Source organism: Trachypithecus francoisi, unplaced genomic scaffold, assembly GCF_009764315.1.
Source record: "Trachypithecus francoisi isolate TF-2019V2 unplaced genomic scaffold, Tfra_2.0 Lachesis_group12, whole genome shotgun sequence".
Taxonomy (NCBI): Eukaryota; Metazoa; Chordata; class Mammalia; order Primates; family Cercopithecidae; genus Trachypithecus; species Trachypithecus francoisi.
The window spans coordinates 1,264,089-1,284,400 of NW_022681457.1; the positions used below are offsets into that span (position 1 = coordinate 1,264,089).

At 48.5% G+C, this 20,312-nt stretch overlaps 1 protein-coding gene across 1 annotated transcript in view; it reads right to left on the minus strand.

Moving 5' to 3' along the window:
* SYMPK (symplekin) overlaps positions 1-20,312 on the minus strand; it is a 49,817-nt gene that overhangs the window by 25,200 nt on the left and 4,305 nt on the right. The window contains exons 2-9 of the mRNA XM_033223731.1: positions 17,052-17,175; positions 16,845-16,910; positions 15,117-15,170; positions 14,946-15,019; positions 11,147-11,273; positions 10,157-10,406; positions 5,216-5,386; positions 3,147-3,386 (exon numbers count right to left, since the gene is read on the minus strand). Of these exons, the coding sequence (XP_033079622.1) occupies positions 3,147-3,386; positions 5,216-5,386; positions 10,157-10,406; positions 11,147-11,273; positions 14,946-15,019; positions 15,117-15,170; positions 16,845-16,910; positions 17,052-17,156 (1,087 nt within the window). The 5' untranslated portion in view covers positions 17,157-17,175. The remainder of the gene's footprint in view (positions 1-3,146; positions 3,387-5,215; positions 5,387-10,156; positions 10,407-11,146; positions 11,274-14,945; positions 15,020-15,116; positions 15,171-16,844; positions 16,911-17,051; positions 17,176-20,312) is intronic.

Below are 20,312 nucleotides of genomic sequence, written 5' to 3' on the forward strand. Positions count from 1 at the left end.
CGTCTATAATCCCAGCACTCTGGGAGGCCGAGGGGGTAGATTGCTTGAGGTCAGGAGTTCGAGACTAGCCTGGCCAACATGATGAAATTCCGTCTCTACTAAAAATGCAAAAAAATTAGTGGAACATGATGGTGCACGCCTGTAGTCCCAACTACTCGGGAGGCGGAGGAGGGAGAATCTCTTAAACTTGGGAGGCAGAGGTTGCAGTGAGCCAAGATCAGGCCACTGCACTCCAGCCTTTTTGACAGAACGAGACTGTCTCAAAAAAAAAAGGAAACAAAGATAAAGTTGGTGGGTAAAATATAACTTTAAATACACAAACCCTGGTCGGGGGTAGTGGCTCAAGCCTGTAATCTCAGCACTTTGGGAAGCCAAGGCAGGCAGATCACTTGAGGTCAGGAGTTCAAGACCAGCCTGGCCAACACGGTGAAATCCTGGCTCTACTAAAAATACAAAATTACCTGGGTATGGTGGTGCATGCCTGTAATCCCATCTACTTGGGAGGCTGAGGCAGGAGAATTGCCTGAACCTGGGAGGCAGAGGTTGCAGTGAGCCGAGACCGCACCATTGTACTCCAGCCTGGGTAACAAGAGTAAAACTCCATCTCCAAAAAAAAAAAAAAAAATAGCCAGCATGGTGGCACACGCCTGTAGTCCCAATTACTCAGGAAGCTGAGGCATGAGAAACGCTTGAACCCGGGAGGCGGAAGCTGCAGTGAGCCCAGATTGCGCCACTACACTCCAGCCTGGGCAACAGAACAAGACTGTCTCCAAAAAAAAAAAAAAAAAGGGATGAGGTAGATTTCTATGTGTAGATGTAGAAAGAACTCCGAGATTAAAGTAAATGAAACTAAATGAAAACAACTCAAGGTACCAAATACGCTGCTGCTTAGTACACTTACTTATGAAAAAATATAGTTAAGATCCCTACTTCACTCTTTAAATAAATTTTTTTGCCAGGCGCGGTAGCTCAAGCCTGTAATCCCAGCACTTTGGGAGGTTGAGACGGGCTGACCACAAGGTCAGGAGATCGAGACCATCCTGGCTAACACGGTGAAACCCCGTCTCTACTAAAAAATACAAAAACTAGCCGGGCGAGGTGGCGGGCTCCTGTAGTCCCAGCTACTCGGGAGGCTGACGCAGGAGAATGGCATGAACCCGGGAGGTGGAGCTTGCAGTGAGCTGAGATCCAGCCACTGCACTCCAGCCTGGGCGACAGAGCAAGACTCCGTCTCAAAAAAAATAAAAAAAATAAAAAAAATAAAAAAAATAAATAATTTTTTTTTTTTTTTTTTTTTTGGAGACAGAGTCTTGCTCTGTCACCCAGAATGGAGTGCAACGGTGCAGTCCTGGCTCACCACAACCTCTGCCTCCCAGTTCAAGCAATTCTCCTGCCTCAGCCTCCCGAGTAGCAGCGACTACAGGCATGCATCACCATGCCCGGCTAATTTTTGTATTTTTTTTTTTTTTTGAGACGGAGTCTTGCTCTGCCGGATCTCAGCTCACTGCAAGCTCCACCTCCCGGGTTCATGCCATTCTCCTGCGTCAGCCTCCCGAGTAGCTGGGACTACAGGCGCCCGCCACCTCGCCTGGCTAGGTTTTTGTATTTTTTGGTAGAGACGGGGTTTCACCATGTTACCCAGGATGGTCTCGATCTGCTGACCTCGTGATCCGCCCGTCTCGGCCTCCCAAAGTGCTGGGATTACAGGCTTGAGCCACCGCGCCCGGCCAATTTTTGTATTTTTAGTAGAGACAGAGTTTCACCATGTTAGCCAGGCCTATTTCGAACTCCTGACCTCAGGTGATCCGCCGGACTCAGCCTCCTGAAGTGCTGGGATTACAGGCGTGAGCCACTGTGCTGGCAATTTCCCCCCCGCTTTTTTTTTTGAGACGGAGTTTCACTCTTGTCACCCAGGCTGGAGTGCAATGGCACGATCTCAGCTTACTGCAACTTCTGCCTCCCGGGTTCAAGTGATTCTCCTGTCTCAGCCTCTGGAGTAGCTGGGATTACAGGGGTGCACCACCACACCCAGCTAATTTTTGTATTATTAGTAGAGACAAGGTTTTCCATGTTGGCTAGGCTGGTGTCGAACTCTTAACTTCAGGTGACTCATATGCCTTGGCCTCCCAAAGTGCTCAGATTACAGGCATGAGCCACTGCGCCCAGCCTAATTCCTTATTTATTTATGTATTTATTTATTTATTGTTTTTTTTTGAGAGGGAGTCTCGCTCTGTTGCCCAGCCTGGAGTGCAGTGGTGCAAGCTCGGCTCACTGCAAGCTCCACCTCCTGGGTTCATGCCATTCTCCTGCCTCAGCCTCCCGAGCAGCTAAAACTACAGGCGCCCGCCACCATGCCCGGCTAATTTTTTGCATTTTTAGTAGAGACGGGGTTTTACTGTATTAGCCAGGATGGTCTCGATCTCCTGACTCATGATCCACCCACCTCGGCCTCCCAAAGTGCTGGGATTACAGGGTTGAGCCACCGCGCCCGGCCAATTCCTTATTTTTTAAAATGAAAAAATAAATCTTTCGTAAATGCTCTAGATAAAAAGTGTGATTTAAAAAATAAATCTTGAAGTCAAGAAAGCCCATAGTTGACACTATTAATAAACAATACAACCACTAGAAAATTACTTCAGAAAGAAAATTATCTGATAACTAAAACAAAGGAAAGAAAGAAGAGCTCCACACTCCACATAAAGCACTTCTGGAAGAAAACATAAGGAAGTGTTCACACCTGGGGAGTGGTTACTTCTTGGGAGAAGGATAGGAGGGAGACTATTTTCATTTTATTTCTTTCTGTGAAATTTAAATAATGCATAATTTATTAAATGCATATTTAATAATTATATTGTAATTTATATATCATATTAAATTATGTAATTATTTTTATAATTATTTCATAATTTTTAAAAATTAGAGACGGGGTTTTGCCATGTTGCCTAGGTTGGTCTTGAACTCCAGCCTCAAGTGATCTGCCCGCTTCGGCTTCCCAAAGTGTTGGGATTACAGATGTGAGCCACTGTGCCTGGCCCACATAATATAATCTATAATATAATCTTAGTAAATAGAAATTTAGCATCGTTTAAGGTAAATAATGAAACATTTCAGCATGGTCTGCCTGCCCCGCCCCACCAGCCCCTCACCCAGCTTCATCTTCTTGAGTGTGGAGTCCGAGTCATCGCGGGGCCGCTTGCGGGTGTCCTTGCTGCTCGGCATGTTACGGGCGATCTCAGCCTGAGGTGTGCCCAGGTCCACCAGCAGGGTGGTGATCTGGGCCTGGAACTCCAAGGAGGCCGGGTGCTTCAGCACACTCAACAGGTGCAGCTTCAGATTCTTCCGCACGCTGCTCACCTGCGATTTGGCCAGCGTCGGGGGCAGGTTGGCTGTGAAGAAAGCGGCAGGAGCTGTGTCTTGTGGACAGAACTCATGGCATGCTGCCAGTCCTAATTCTCAACCCCAAACTTGGGCAGTGGTCTTGCAGGCATCTACTAGAAAAGCTCCTTCACCCTCAGATCTAATGTGTGGCTTTCCGCCTTACAACTGATGCTTAAAACCCTGGGGGTCTCTATCAGTATCAATCTTTTTTTTTTTTTTTTTTTTTTTCAGACGGAGTCTGGCTCTGTCTCCCAGGCTGGAGTGCAGTGGCCGGATCTCAGCTCACTGCAAGCTCCACCTCCCGGGTTTACGCCATTCTCCTGCCTCAGCCTCCTAAGTAGCTGGGACTACAGGCGCCCGCCACCTCGCCCGGCTAGTTTTTGTATTTTTAGTAGAGATGGGGTTTCACCGTGTTAGCCAGGATGGTCTCGATCTCCTGACCTTGTGATCCGCCCGTCTCGGCCTCCCAAAGTGCTGGGATTACAGGCTTGAGCCACCGCGCCCGGCAGTATCAATCTTAAAGACAAAAACTCACCCTCTCTTTTAGTAAACACATACAGTTTCATCTTCCTCCATCTCTGGTCTGGAAATTCACGTATGCTTCACTTGGGGAGGGTTACAATCACCACTTTCACCTCCAGAAACTCCCAACCGAACTGCTGCAACAGCTCACTGCTGGGTCTCCCTGCTACTAGGACGACTTTCTAATAGTCACCCTGATAAGTGAGGCTCCCCTGTTCCACAGGGAAAAAGGATGCCTGTAATTCTGCCTGCCCAGCATCCACTGCCCCTTCCTCAGCCAACAACACTCTCATTCTCCGTTGAGGGAAACCCCCCTTCTCCAGTCTCCTTCGGAGTGGGCATGAGACCTGGGGCCAGTGAGAACACTACATTCCCTCGGCCACTGTTATTGGCTCAGAGATTGGCTCATAATCTCTGCTCAGCCAATCAGAAACAATGACCATCAGCCCTTGGACTTCTGCTGGAATGGTTGGGAAGGAGACACTCTCTTTCCCATGGTGTTGCTAAGTGAACGGAATGGGAGCCATGAACTATGGGGGGCCATCTTTGCTACCCTAAGGAAACGACCAGAGAGTGAAACTAAAATGGAGAAACAAAGGGCCGAGAGATGGAGAGACGTAGATCCACAACCTGTACACATTCGTGTCCCAACCCCAGACTTCTCGGTTTTCATTTGTGCACAAAACAGAGAAAATAATATGAGTCTCTGTGTACCCATCAACATTTCGCTAATCTTGGAACATCTATCCTCCCTTTTAGTGGCAGGGGAGGACTGGAATATTTGAAAATATTTCACAGACATCATGTCATTTCACCCCCACATGCCTCAATATTAAAATCAGTTTTTGTTGCATGCCAAAAGATTCCTGTCTAATCTGGAGAATCTCAGGCCTGCCAGATGGATGACTAGCGCTCAGGGTCCACCACCAAGCTACATTTCTTCAAGAATGAGCAGGCTGAGGTCAGGTGCAGTGGCTCACGCCTGTAATCCCAGCACTTTGGGAGGTTGAGGCACGCGAATCACGAGGTCAAGAGATCGAGACCACTCTGGCCAACATGGTGAAACCCTGTCTCTACTAAAAGTAAAAAAAATCAGCTGGGTGTGGTGGTGCGTCCTATAATCCCAGCTACTCGGGAGGCTGAGGCAGGAGAATCGCTGGAACCCAGGAGGCGGAGGTTGCAGTGAGCCAAGACTGCTCCACTGCACCCTAGCCTGGTGACAGAGCAAGACTCTGTCTCAAAAAAAAAAAAAAAAAAAACACAGAAAGAGTGGACTGGCCAGTGAAGAGAAGGCAGGGGGAGGGTGTTGACCTACCATGCAGAGTTTCATAGGCCTGGATCACCTCAGACATGAACATGGGTCTCTGGCGGGCGATATTGGCGAGGGAGCCCAGCGCTGTGGTCAGATTGATGGAAGAGATGGCAGGGTGCACCATGAACTTAAGCAGCTGCTCCAAGGCTGCCTTGCCCTCTTCCCATAGTACGTCTAAGAGACAGAGAGGAGAAGCAGTCAGTGGGATACTTTTTCCCAGGCCTCTGGAGACAACAGCTTTTGGGACTAAAAGGAAGGACAGCTCCTGGTACCTGGATGTCTATGAACGGCGGGAAAAACAGAAAATGTGGTAGTTGATTAGTTCTATGAGACTATTAATGAGTATAAAAATTTAGTTACAAGGGGCTGGGCAAGGTGGCTTATGCATGTAATCCCAGCACTTTGGGAGGCCAAGGCAGGTGAATCACTTGACGTCAGGAGTTCAAGACCAGCCTGGCCAACATGGTAAAACCTCGTCTCTACTAAAAGTACAAAACATTAGCCCAGGCATGGAGGCCTGTGCCTGTAATCCCAGCTACTTCGGAGGCTGAGGCAGGAGAATCGCTTGAACCCAGGAGATGGAGGTTTCAGTGAGCCAAGATCACACCACTGCACTCCAGCCTGGGTGACAGAGTGAGACTCCATATTAAAAAAAAAAAAAATTAGTTATAAAGATGTTCAAAGCATGGGTTTGCAATAGTGAAAGATTAGAATATGTGTATATATACACAACTCAAAGTCCCTTGTGGCACCACTCCCCTCAATACAGTCCCCAAAAATTAATGCTTACAACTTTGGTGGATATCTTTCCAGACTTTTCCTATACAGAAACATAATGAATGCCTTATACATCTTTTTTTTTTTTTTTTTTTTTGAGACAGAATCTCACTCTGTCGCCCAGGCTGGAGTGCAGTGGCGCGATCTTGGCTCACGGCAAGCTCCACCTCCCGGGTTCACACTATTCTCCTGCCTCAGCCTCCCAAGTAGCTGGGACTACAGGCGCCTGCCACCATGCCCGGCTAATTTTTTGTATTTTTAGTAGAGACAGGGTTTCACCGTGTTAGCCAGGATGGTCTCGATCTCCTGACCTCGTGATCCGCCCGCCTCAGCCTCCCAAAGTGCTGGGATTATAGGCGCGAACCACAGTGCCCGGCCATAATTTTAATGGGTATATAGTAGGTGTAAATAATTATGGGGTACATGAGATTTTGATACAGGCATGCAATGCATAATTATCACATCAGGGTAAATGGGGTATCCATCACAAGCATTTATCCGTTTTGTTAGACACAATCCAATTATACTATTTCAACTATTTTAAAATGTACGATTATTTTTTAGCATAATTACCCCATTGTGCTATCAAATACTAGATCTTTTTTTTTTTTCCCCCGAGATGGGGTCTCACTCTGTTGCCCAGGGTGGAAAGCAGTGGTGTGATCCCGGCTCACTGCAACCTCCGCCACCCAGACTCAGGTGATCCTCTCAACTCAGCCTCCTGAGTTGCTGAGACTACAGGCACATGCCACCATGCCTGGCTATCAAATACTAGATCTTATTTGTTCTAACTATTATTTTGTACCCATTAACCATTCCCACTTCCTCCCCAGCCGCCCATGACGCTTTTCAGTCTCTGGTAACCATCATTCTACTGTCTGTCTCCATGAGTTCAACTGTTTTCATTTCTAGCTCTCATAAATAAGGGAGAACATGCAAAGCTGTCTTTCGGCGCCTGGCTTATTTCACTTCATGACTTCTACTTCCATCCATGTTGTTACAAATAACAGGATCTCCTTCTTTTTTATGGCTGAATAGTACTCAATTGTGTATGAGTACCACATTTTTTTTTTTTTTGAGATGGAGTCTCGCTCTGTCACCCAGTCTGGAGTGCAGTGGCCGGATCTCAGCTCACTGCAAGCTCTGCCTCCCGGGTTTACGCCATTCTCCTGCCTCAGCCTCCCGAGTAGCTGGGACTACAGGCGCCCGCCACCTCGCCGGCTAGATTTTTGTATTTTTTTAGTAGAGACGGGGTTTCACCGTGTTAGCCAGGATGGTCTCGATCTCCTGACCTCGTGATCCGCCCGTCTCGGCCTCCCAAAGTGCTGGGATTACAGGCTTGAGCCACCGTGCTCGGCCACCACATTTTCTTTATTCATCTGTTGATGAACATTTAGTTTGCTCCAAAGTCTTGGCTATTGTGACTAGTGCTGCAATAAATATGGGAGTGCAGGTATCTTTTTGATACACTGATTTCCTTTATTTCGGGTACATATCTAGCAGTGGGATTGCTAGATCATATGGTAGCTCAATTTTAAATTTTCTGAGGAACCTCCAAACTCCAAACAATTTTTAGGCTGTAGTAAGTGACATTCCCACCAACAGCGTACAAGTGTTTCCCTTCTCCACATCCTCGCCAGCATTTGTTATTGTCCATCTTTTTGATAAAAGTTACTTTAACTGGGGTGAGACGATATTTCATCGTAGTTTTCATTTGAATGCCACGTTATTTAAAATAGTGAATTAAAAATCTAAATGACCATCAAGAGAGCATTGCTTAGGAGAATGTAATGTAACTATACTATGGAATATGGTATAGCAACTGAACATGATTCTCATGGGGAAAGATGTCACTGACACTATTAAGTCAAAAAGGCTGTCAGACAATACGTAAGAATAGCCAATATTTACGGAATGTTTACTATTCCAGCCATATTAATTCACCAAATGCTCATACCTACATCCTAAATTAGATGCCATAATAATGATCCCCAATTTACCAATGAGGAATCAGGCTCAGAGACAAGGGAAAATAGGCTACGTGTCAGACACAAGCTACTATACTTTAATGTCTCTCAGATGAAAACACAAAGCATGGCCTTGTTTTTGCAAACAGAAAAGCAAACAAATGCAGACACTATGCATATACGCATACAAATACCTACACCTGCTCAAGCCTGTAATCCCAGCACTTTGGGAGGCCGAGATGGGCGGATCACGAGGTCAGGAGATCGAGACCATCCTGGCTAACACGGTGAAACCCCGTCTCTACTAAAAAAATACAAAAAACTAGCCGGGCGAGGTGGCGGGCGCCTGTAGTCCCAGCTACTCGGGAGGCTGAAGGCAGGAGAATGGCGGGAACCCGGGAGGCGGAGCTTGCAGTGAGCTGAGATCCGGCCACTGCACTCCAGCCCGGGCGACAGAGCGAGACTCCGTCTCAAAAAAAAAAAAAAAAATACCTACACCTGCACAGGAAAGATCTGGAAGGAAACATAACACTCTTACCAGCGTTTATCTCTGGAAAGCAGAACTGAAGGAGGGGACATTATTCCTTTATACTCACCCATATTGTTTAACACCAAGTGTATATATACTACGCTTTTTTTGAGACAGTCTCGTTCTGTCACCCAGGCTGGAGTGCAGTGGCACAACCTCGGCTCACTGCAACCTCTGCCTCCTGGGTTCAAGCAATTCTCGTGCCTTAGCCTACCAAGTAGCTGGGATTACAGTTGCCCGCCACCATGCCTGGCTAATTTTTGTATTTTTAGTAGATAAGGGGTTTCACTATGTGGGCAGGGGTGTTCTCAAACTCCTGACCTCAAGTGATCTGCCCGCCTCAGCCTCTCAAAACGCTGGGGCATGAGCCACCACGCCTGGCCTATGTCCTACTTTTACAATTTGCAGGTAAGAAAACCATAAAACTGCCAGGCGGGGTGGCTCATGCTTGTAATCCCAGCACTTTGGGAGGCCGAGGCAGGCGGATCACAAGGTCAGGAGTTTGAGACCAGCCTAGCCAATATGGTGAAACCCCGCCTCTACTAAAATAATTTTTTTTTTTTTTTTTTTTTTTTGAGACGGAGTCTGGCTCTGCCGCCCAGGCTGGAGTGCAGTGGCCGGATCTCAGCTCACTGCAAGTTCCGCCTCCCGGGTTCACGCCATTCTCCTGCCTCAGCCTCCCGAGTAGCTGGGACTACAGGCGCCCGCCACCTCGCCCGGCTCATTTTTTTGTATTTTTTAGCAGAGACGGGGTTTCACCGTGTTAGCCAGGATGGTCTCGATCTCCTGACCTCGTGATCCGCCCGTCTCGGCCTCCCAAAGTGCTGGGATTACAGGCTTGAGCCACCGCGCCCGGCCTAAAAATAATTTTTAAAAAAAACTGGCTGGGTGTGGTGGCGGGCTCCTGTAGTCCCAGCTACTTGGGAGGCTGAGGCAGAAGAATCGCTGGAACCCAGGAAGCGGAGGTTGCAGTGAGCTGAGATTGCGCCACTGCACTCCAGCCTGGACAACAAAGGAAGACTTCGTCTCAAAAAAAAAAAAGAAAAAAGAAAACCATAAAACTAGCACATTGGTTGGCTCACACTCATGGAACTTCACTACAAACCTGTGAGAGTGGGACTATGCTATCGTGTCCAATTTACAAAAAGGAAAATGAAGCACAGAGACAAGCAACTTGCCCAAGTTCATGATGAGTAAGCAGTGCAGCTGGGATGTGAGCCTCCATCAGGGCTCTTAGCAACTGTGCACACTGTTTCAGAAATGTAAAACCAAGAAAGAGGCCGGGCGCAGTGGCTCAAGCCTGTAATCCTAGCACTTTGGGAGGCCGAGACGGGCGGATCACGAGGTCAGGAGATCGAGACCATCCTGACTAACACGGTGAAACCCCGTCTCTACTAAAAACTACAAAAAACTAGCCGGGCGAGGTGGCGGTGCCTGTAGTCCCAGCTACTCGGGAGGCTGAGGCAGGAGAATGGCGTAAACCCGGGAGGCGGAGCTTGCAGTGAGCTGAGATCCGGCCACAGCACTCCAGCCTGGGTGACAGCGCGAGACTCCGTCTCAAAAAAAAAAAAAAAAAAAAACCAAGAAAGACAAGGGGGAGAGAGGGAGGGGCGTGAAGGACAGGAATCTGGTGCGGGGTTGTCAGGGGCCGCAGCTGAAGGAAGCACTCACTGTACTGGATGTAGGGGTGGTCACGAGGGATGCGGTCCAGGCTGATATCATGCTCCTGGCGTCGGGGTATCTCCGAGTCAGCCATGCGGGGTGACAGGGTGACAATGAGGCCCTCCACAAACTTGATAGCATGGGTGCGGATGCCGTCATTGTCAGAGTCCAACAGTAAGATGATGTCCCCCGCCATGGCAGATACCATGTCCCAGCAGGCCTCTTGCAGCTCGCTAATGACCCGTGACTTCACCATCCACTGCCAGTAGGCCAGGAAGGAATGGAAGGGACAAAAAGGTGAAGACAATGCATCAATCATCAACACCCTCCACCGATACCTAGAGAACCATGAATGATGAATACATTCATTTGGTTAACAGTTACTGAGTTCCAACTCTGCCCCAGCCCAGTGCTGGGTGATGCTGGAGACAGGACTGAGTAGTTGCCAGGCCTTGCCCTGCCCTCATGGGGATGCAGACAGTGACTACTCAGTGTGATGAAGACGCACATTTTAAGGTAAAGGAGTAACAATGCTGACTTTACAAGGTGGTGGTGATTAAATGGATTCATTCATTTTATTAATGCGAATGTACATCACACCATAGAGTGTTCTTTTCCTATCACACTCCATAATCAATATTTATGTGATTCATTAATCAAGGTCTACCTCCCTCCTTGGGTTATGAGCACTGTGAAGGCAGTAAGCTGTCTTGGTCACTGCTGTGTCCCCAGCATCACCTAGCCTAGCATCACAGAGGACATGTCTCAGGGCATGTCTACTGAGTGAATAAATGGATGGTCAATGGAAGGAACGATGGTTAAGTGCAACTTCCTGACCCAGGAGACAACATTAGCTCTCTCTGTTATCTATTCCCACAGACCAACGGCACATCTTGCCCATAAAGAGTATGCTCGGATGCTGGTTTTGAACCCCAGCATATTAGTCTGTCAACAAGACCTATCAGGCAGGATGGTCCTGCGTGGGGAAGGCACTCTCACCTGCAGGGCCACCTTGTAAAGTTGGGTCATGGTGAGGATGGCCTTCTTCACCACGTTCACATTCTCATCCCTCAAGAGCATGTTGAGGTTTGCAATGAGTTTCAGCAGCAACTCAATGTCTCGCTTGCTGGGGGATGGAGAAAAAAGGGGTGAGGTCAAGGTGTGGTCTTAAGAGTAGGCAGGAGGAGCCTGAGGTTCAGGAGGGAAGGGAAATCAGGGGCCTGTCTCAGGGGACAGGAATGGCACATCCAGAAACTGGGAACGGTGCCTGGCGCCTCCAGACTGAGCCATCCCTGAACCTCTATCTAGACTGGTCTTGCAACCCCAACTTCTTTGCTCTCTCAGGGGCCTGCTGTTCACAGAAGGGACAGTAGGGGCAGACAACTGTGTGAACTGTACAAGTGACTTCACCTAATTTAGAATAATAGTATCTATCTCAATTGTTTATGCAATTTTTTTTGGAAAATTGCAACAATACATGTAAAGTGCTTAGAAGAGTGCGTGACATGCAGAAAGCGTTCAGTAAACACCAGCCATGGCTACTTTAAAGCACTTTGTTTTCTGTAATCATAGTTTTGCTTGCCTCAGTCTGAGGGCTCAAAAAGTGGGGACCCTTTCCTAGCTTAGCAATAACCTCAGCAGGGTCATTTTTCGTTGAAGAAAAAAATGAAGGGCCTCCAATAAATGTTTGTTCAATGAATAAACAGGAGCTCAGCACAGAATTTTCACAACATACATTGCAATCTGAAATATTAATTAAATCAGTCAAAAAGTATGAAACTTAGCTGTCAGCTACACGAAGTCAGGAATAACACGTTTTTGCTCACCACTATACTACAGCTACCACGGATGCCTGGCACAACAGCAGTCACATGGTATGTATTTGCTGAATGGACTTTTTACAAATTCAGAAAATTTACCATGAATTCTCCCGGTAAATGGGGAGATAGGATATTTGGGCTCTGGCATTGCAGACATGAGTTAAAATCCCAGCCTCGGCCAGGAGTGATGGCTCATGCCTGTAATCCCAGCACTTTGGGAGGCTGAGGCAGGTGGGTCACCTAACGTCAGGAGTTTGAGACCAGCCTGACCAACATGGTGAAATCCCATCTCTACTAAAAATACAAAATTAGCTGGGCGTGGTGGCGGGCGCCTGTAACTCCAGCTACTTGGGAGGCTGAGGCAGGAGAATCGCTTGAACCTGGGTGGCAGAGGTTGCAATGAGCCGAGATCGCGCCATTGCACTCCAGCCTGGGCAACAAGAGCAAAATTCCAACTCAAAACAAAAAAACAACAACAACAAACAAAATTAGCTGGGTGTGGTGGCAGGCACCTGTAATCCCAGCTACTCGGGGGGCTGAGGCAGGACAATCACTTGACTCAGGAGGCAGAGGTTGTAGTGAGCCGAGATTGCGCCACTGCTCTCCAGTCTGGGTGACAGAGTGAGATTCCATCTCAAAAAAATAATAAATAAATAAAATGCCAGCCTTGACGCATTCTGGCTGTATGACCTTAAGAAAATTCACTTCACCTCTCTAAGCCTGTCTTCTCTTCAGTTCAAGGGTCAAACAACTGATCCGTAGTACTACGAATAACGAAACTGCTCAAGCATTTAGTACAGTGCCTTACAAACAAAAATATTTAATACACAGCAGCTATTCTACTTCCTTCCAGTCACAAAGCATCCAGTAAATGTTTAATGAATAAATGAGTAAGTGACCAGCTTGAACAAGTCACTTTACCATTCTGAACCTGTTTCCCTTTCTGTAAATAGAGGATAACCACTGTATCCATCGAGGCTGCCATAAAGATTACAAGGATAACACGGGAAAGGACCTAATACAGCGTAGGGCACAGTACGCGTTCATGTGGTGACCGTTATGTTCAACTCATTCACGTGTGCAACAAATACATAATCAGCCCCTACTAGGTGACAACATTGCTCCAGGCAGGCAGTGGGGACAAAGTGGTGAGCAAGACAGAAAAAGTCAAGCCTTGTCTTCAAAGAGCTGATATTTTGCGGGAAGAATCAAGATCATTTCAATGAGTGAGGAACACTGTAAAGAACACTGAAGGCGGCCGGGCGCGGTGGCTCAAGCCTGTAATCCCAGCACTTTGGGAGGCTGAGACGGGCGGATCACGAGGTCAGGAGATCGAGACCATCCTGGCTAACACGGTGAAACCCCGTCTCTACTGAAAAATACAAAAAGCTAGCCGGGCGAGGTGGCTGGCGCCTGTAGTCCCAGCTACTCCGGAGGCTGAGGCAGGAGAAAGGCGTAAACCCAGGAGGCCGAGCTTGCAGTGAGCTGAGATCCGGCCATTGCACTCCAGCCGAACACTGAAGGCGGGGTGCCCGAGACTTGGGGCGGCATGGGAGTGGGCAGGAAGAGCTTTCTGAGGAAGAGACCTGAGGGAAGGGAGGGGGTGAGCCAGGTGGCAACCTGGGGACGAGGGTCCCTAGCAGGCACAGTAAGCAGACAGGCTGCGCAATCCAACAGTGACTTCTGAGGAGCAGGGGAGACAGGGCCAGGAGTGAGATGAAGCTGAGGTGAGGGTTTGGGTTTCCACCTAAGTAAGCTGATGAGCCAGTTGGGGTCTGAGAGCGGGGGCGTGCCAAGATTGATTTACATTTAACAGCATCACTCTGGCTGCTGAGTACTAGAAGTGGGAAATGAGTACGGTGATTCCTCTTTGGAGGATGAAATGCTTTGGAACTAGATTGTGAATGTGCTAAACGCCACTAACTTGTTCAGTTTAAAATAGCTGATTTTTGCTGGGCACAGTGGCTCATGCCTGTAATCTCAGCACTCTGGGAGGCCGAGGTGGGCCAATTACTTGAGGTCATGAGTTCGAGACCGGCCTGGCCAACATGGCAAAACCCCATCTTTAATAAAACTACAAAAATTAGCCAGGCATAGTGGCGGAAGCCTGTAATCCCAGCTACTCAGGAGGCTGAGGCACAAGAATCTCTTGAGCCCGGGAGGTGGAGGTTGTAATGAGCCAAGATCGTGCCACTGCACTCCAGCCTGTACAACAGAGCAAAACTCAGTCTCAAAAAAAAAAAAAAAAAAAAAAAAAAAGGCAGGCGCAGTGGCTCACGCCTGTAGTCCCAACACTTTGGGAGGCCGAGGCTGGCGGATCACCTGAGGTCAGGAGTTTGAGACCAGCCTGGCCAACATGTGAAAACCCCGTCTCTACTAAAAATATAAAAATAAACTGGGCGTGGTGGTGCATGCCTGTAATCCCAGCTACTTGGGAGGCTGAGGCTGGAGAATCACTTGAACACGGAAGTAGGAGGTTGCAGTGAACTGAGATCGTGCCATGGCACTCCAGCCTGGACAATAGTTGAGCGAGACTCCGTCTCAAAAAAAAAAAAAGGAAAAAAAAGATTAAAAAAAAAAGCTTGTTTTGTTATATGAACTTAACTAAAAAGAAAAAGAAGCAAGGGAGCCAGAGAGAGACCACTGAAGTCGTCAGGTAGGCGGGAAGGGTGGCTTGGGTCTGTGTAGTGGTAGAGGAAGCGATTGACAAATGGTCAGATGCTGCAGATATTCTCAAAGTGGAGCCCACAGTCCTTAGTGACGATGTAGATGTGAAGTGTGGAAGAACCAGAGGAATCATAGATGACCCCAGGGTTTCGATCTTACTAAGTATTTACTGGGGAATCAGTGTGCAAGAGAGAGAGAAAGGGTCTGGGAAGCAGAAGGCAGGCCTCTCAGTGGTGGCCTCCAGACCAGGCCAGGACCTGAAGGCTGCCTCCAGTGAGAATGCTCCCGGGGCTCCCTGCCTCACCCCATACCATGCCTCCTCGATGAAGCCGATGACAAATTTTCGCACTTCGATTGACTTGTCTGCTTGGAATGCGATGATCTCCTGCCAATGTCAAGAGAGAAAGCGGATCAGGGCTACACTAGGGTCCACATCCCGTTTCCCCTACACCACACCCCTTTATCTTCTGTTAGTCACTCACGTCCAGGAAGTTGTCCAGTAGTGTGGGATCTTTGTTAATGATCAGCTCCTGGACCTGGAAGGAGAGTGGGGGTGGGGAGGAAGAATAACCATATAAAACCAGGGGCCAACCAATGCAGACAGGAGAGCAGAGGGGAAGACAGCAGAGGGCTAGGCAGCAGATACACTCATCTCAATGCCTGGCTCTGCTGCTCCCTACCAAGAGTGCTACGCCCTGGGCATGGTCTCTGACACTCAGTTTGCTCATCTATAAAATGAGACTCTTAAACATCAACTCAAAAGGGATATTAGGAGGCCAGAATGAGACCCTACAAGGCACAGGTTCTGGTAGATAGTGAGGACATGACACAGGAGGGGGCTGAATAAAAGAGGGAAAGGCCCCAGGGCTCAGGCCTTCCTAAGGTTTGGCCTCCTTCCACCTGTCCATCAGTTCTCTCCACTCTCCTGCTTCTGCTCCCCAGTTAGCATTGCCATGATTCAGCAAACATCTTCACAGTGAGAACCCAACTCCTGAAGCCCTTGTGCTGGCCAGACTCTTTGGAATAAGCCCTTCTCATGGACATCCTCCAATAAGCAAAGAGCAGGCACAGGACCTGGCTGCTACAACTCAAGCTACTATTGCTAAACGGCCTCATGACCACCCACGGGGGAGGCACCAGGTGCATCCACTCCACCTCAGAGGTGGGGCTACTCCATAAGGCTACAGGCTGATCAAGGAGCCGAACGGGTTATCACACAGGCATGCTAACCTCGCTGGTCTCTGAACTCCAACTCCTCCTCTGAACCATGCCCAGCCTAAAGTGCCCCATGTTGTCTTCTGCCTTTGCACACACTTCTGTGTCCTCAGCTTGACATGCTCTCCCTCTCTCAGCTGGGCACGGTGGCTCGTGCCTGTAATCCCAAGCACTTTGGGGGGCCAAGGTGGGTGGACCACTTGAGCTCAGGAGTTTGAGACCAGCCTGGTCAACATGGTGAAACACGTCTCTACTAAAACCGCAAAAATCAACCAGGCATCGTGGCAAGTGCCTATAATCCCAGCTACTCAGGAGGTTGAGTCAGGAGAATCGCTTGAACCGGGCAGGCAGGAGCTGCAGTGAGCAGGGATCATGTCATGGCACTCCAGCCTGGGCAACACAGCAAGACTCTGTCTCAAAATAAATAAATAAATAAAAGAGATGCTGTCTCTCTAATTTAGTATACTTCTCTCCTTTTATCCTCTAGGATTTGGTTCAAAAGTCCTCCCTGACTCCTCATCCCTGGGCTGGGTCAGGATCTCCCTCTGGGCTCCCAGAGCCCACCTGGGATTCCTTCTCCATCCCAGCCCTACCCATACTGGGTCATCAATGTCTGGTGACAGGCATGTCTGCGCCACCTCCAGTCACCTTCTCTGACTGGACACTGGCAGAGAAGAAATGCAATGATGAAGAGTGTAGGATTTGGAGCTGGAATCCAGGATTCAAGTACTAGTTCAGCCCGTTCCCAGCAGAGTGACCTTGGGCTAATTATTTAAGCCCCGGGGTCTGCTTCTTTCTGTATAAAACAGGGATGAAATTACCCTGCCTTACAGAGCTTTCATGAGAACTAGAAGAGCAGAGGCCTGCACGGAGCACCGTGGCCGGCACACACTGCGTGTGTAAATTTAGACACTGGTATTACTGCTAGTGTCTTCTTTCTCAGGTTCCCAGCCTCCTTTCACCTGCTCAGCCCAGGATGCCCCCGGGACCCTCACCTGTTTGAGCACTGTGATCTTTGAGTCATTGGTGATCAGCGCTGCCTGGTTCAGAAGATCCACCACCTGGAAGGAAGGGAAGGGGCAGGGGATAGTGCCAGCCCAGTCCAGCCCCCTCGGCACTCCCAGGGCTCTGCCACCTAAACGTGGATTGTCCAAAGCCAGGGGCTGTGCTTCCCCATTCCAAGCCCTGCCCGCCACACTCACCCTCTCTGAGGTGGTCATGCCATCAATTCCCGGCCCCTCCTCTTGAGTGAAAAACTGTGATGCCACACTCCGGCGGGTGACGCTGTCCCCACTGCCACTCGCCATGGCTGCCGTCAGCTTTTCCCTGGGAAAGAAGAGGATGGATCAAGCTCAGGGGACCAGCAGATGGGCTGGGCTAGATTGTCACCTGAACATCTACAAAGGGCTCAACCCTCCTTCCCAGCCTGTTCCTCCCCAGTCACGCCTTCAGAAGTCCCTCTCCCTTCCAGGCTCTGTCTCTGGCTTATGGATGTGTGCATGGGGGCTGTAACTTGGGGGAGACTGACATCTCCCAAGGTAGAGCCAGAAGTCTAAGCCTCACCTCTAGTGCTTTACACAGAGTGGGCCAACCACAAACACCTGCTGAACGATGGCCCACGTGAATGTGCAACAGCCACCTTACAGGTCCCCGTGCTTCCCCTCTCTCCACCTGGGATATGCTCTGGATTGGGCACCAGAGCGAACTTTCTTTCTTTTTTTTTTTTGAGACCAAGTCGCGCTCTGTCACCTAGGCTGGAGTGCGGTGGTGCGATCTCAGCTCACTGCAACCTCCGCCTCTCAGGTTCAAGTGATTCTCCTGCCTCAGCCTCCCAAGTAACTGGGATTACAGGCACATGCCACCACGCCCAGCTAATTTTTGTATTTTCAGTAGAGACCGGGTTTCACCATGTTGGCCAGGCTGGTCTCAAACTCCTGACCTCAGGTGTTCCACCCGCCTCAGCCTCCCAAAGTGCTGGGATTACAGGCGTGAACCACAGTGCCTGGCCCAGAGCAAACTTTCAAAAACACAGCTCTGAGGAATACCAGACACAGAGTCTGGCATAGTAGGCACTCAATACATCACAGAAGGCTTGCTTCAATAAATGATGTTTCAGCCACTCTTTGGAACACTATGAAGCTGTTTTTAAAAGGGAGGAAGGGGGCTTTTAGGCATCTAACACAGTCACACTGGCAAAATTATGGAATGATTAACATAGCAGGATATATCAATTACACAGCTATTCACAATAGCAAAAGACGAGAAGCAATCCAAGTGTCCTCAAACAGGAGACTGGCTGAAAAACACGGTTATACACATACATAATAAAAGACCACGAGACTCCAACACCTGTGAAAAAAAGTGAAAAAGAAAATATATAAATATATTGGCCGGGCGCGGTGGCTCAAGCCTGTAATCCCAGCACTTTGGGAGGCCGAGACGGGCGGATCACGAGGTCAGGAGATCGAGACCATCCTGGCTAATACGGTGAAACCCTGTCTCTACTTAAAAAACTAGCCGGGCGACAAGGCGGGCGCCTGTAGTCCCAGCTACTCGGGAGGCTGAGGCAGGAGAATGGCGTAAACCCGGGAGGCGGAGCTTGCAGTGAGCTGAGATCTGGCCACTGCACTCCAGCCTGGGTGGCAGAGCAAGACTCCGTCTCAAACAAAAAAAAAAAAAAAAAAAGAAAATATATAATATAAATTTATATTACAAGGAAAAAACAGACTATGAAACTGTAACAGGAAAGGAAGGAAAAAAACAAAAAAAATGAGAACAGTCTCTAGACACTGACAGAGACTGCATATATTAAATGAAAACAAGCAAAGCTGAAAACAGCATTGACTATATGTTTCTGTTTTACAAAAAAAAAAAGAAAAATGTGGCCAGGTGCAGTGGCTCATGCCCGTAATTCCAGCACTTTGGGAGGCTGAGGCAGGCAGCTCGCCTGAGCCTAGGAGTTGGAGAGCAGCTGAGGCAGGCAGATCGCTTGAGCCTGGGAGTTGGAGAGCAGCCTGGGCAACATGTAACCCCGTCTCTCCAGAAAATACAAAAATTAGCTGGGCATGGTGGCGCGCCTGGTAGTCCCAGCTACTCAGGGAGGTGAAGGCAGAGGCTGTAGTGAGCCAAAATCGGGTAACTGCACAGAGTGAGACCTTGTCTCAAAAAAAAAAAAAAAAGCCAAAAATATATATATGTTAAAAAAGAAAAAAAATCTGAAACGATAAACCAAAAACCAGCAGAGGAAACAGGGTAAAAAAAAAATTGGTGACGCTGAGCGCAGTGGCTCATGCCTGTAGTCCCAGCACTTTGGGAGGCCGAAACTGGCAGATTGTCTGAGGTCAAGAGTTTGAGACCAGCCTGGCCAACATGGTGAAACCCCATTTCTAGTAAAAATACAACAATTAGCTGCGCCTGTAATCCCAGCTATTCAGGAGGCTGAGGCAGAAGAATAGCTTGAACCCAGGAGGCGGAGGGGTGCAGTGAGCTGAGATCGTGCCACTGCACTCCTCCAGTCTGGGCCAGAGAGACAGACTACATCACAAAAAAAAAAATTGGTGAATCTCAATATATTAATATATTATCACGAAAGATGTCCCCGACAGCCTGTTGCATCAGAGGACAATACATGTAGTTCAAGCCATTTTTGTCAAGTATGTGTTTATACATACACAGAATGACCTGAGGCAAGACATTGAACTTCTCTGGCTCTCAGTTTCCTCTTCTAGAAAACAGGGATAGTAACAGGGCTTACCTCCCAAGACTATTTTGAGGATTAAATCAGTTAGTATACATAGTAAACATTGGCTAAGTATACTATTATTTTTATGTACATGGCAAAAGATCTAAGGTTACTGCATAAACTGTTAATAACAATTACAGTAATTAATAATAATTTGGCCAGCTCACGCCTTTAATCCTAGGACTTTGGGAGGCTAAGGTGGGAGGATCAATTGAGCTCAGGAGGTGGAGGCTGCAGTGAGCTGTGATCCCTACCACTGCATTCCAGCCTGTGGACAGAGCTACACTCTGTCTCAAAAACAGGCCAGGTGCCGTGGCTCACACCTGTAATCCCAGCACTTTGGGAGGCCGAGGCAGGTAGAACACCTGAGGCCAGGAGTTCGAGACCAGACTGGCCAACATGAAGAAACACCGTCCCTACTAAAAATATACAAATTAGCCAGGCGTGGTGGCGCATACCTATAATTCCACCTACTTTGGAGGCTGAGGCAGGAGAATCACTTGAACCTGGGAGGCAGAGGTAGTGAGCTGAGATCACGCCACCGCACTCCAGCCCGGGTGAGAGAGCGAGACTGTCTCAAAAACAAAACAAGGCCGGGCGCGGTGGCTCACAACTGTAATCCCAGCACTTGGGAGGGCAAGGCAGTTGGATCGCTGAGGTCAGGAGATTGAGACCATCCTGGCTAACATGGTGAAACCCCGTCTCTATTAAAAATACAAAA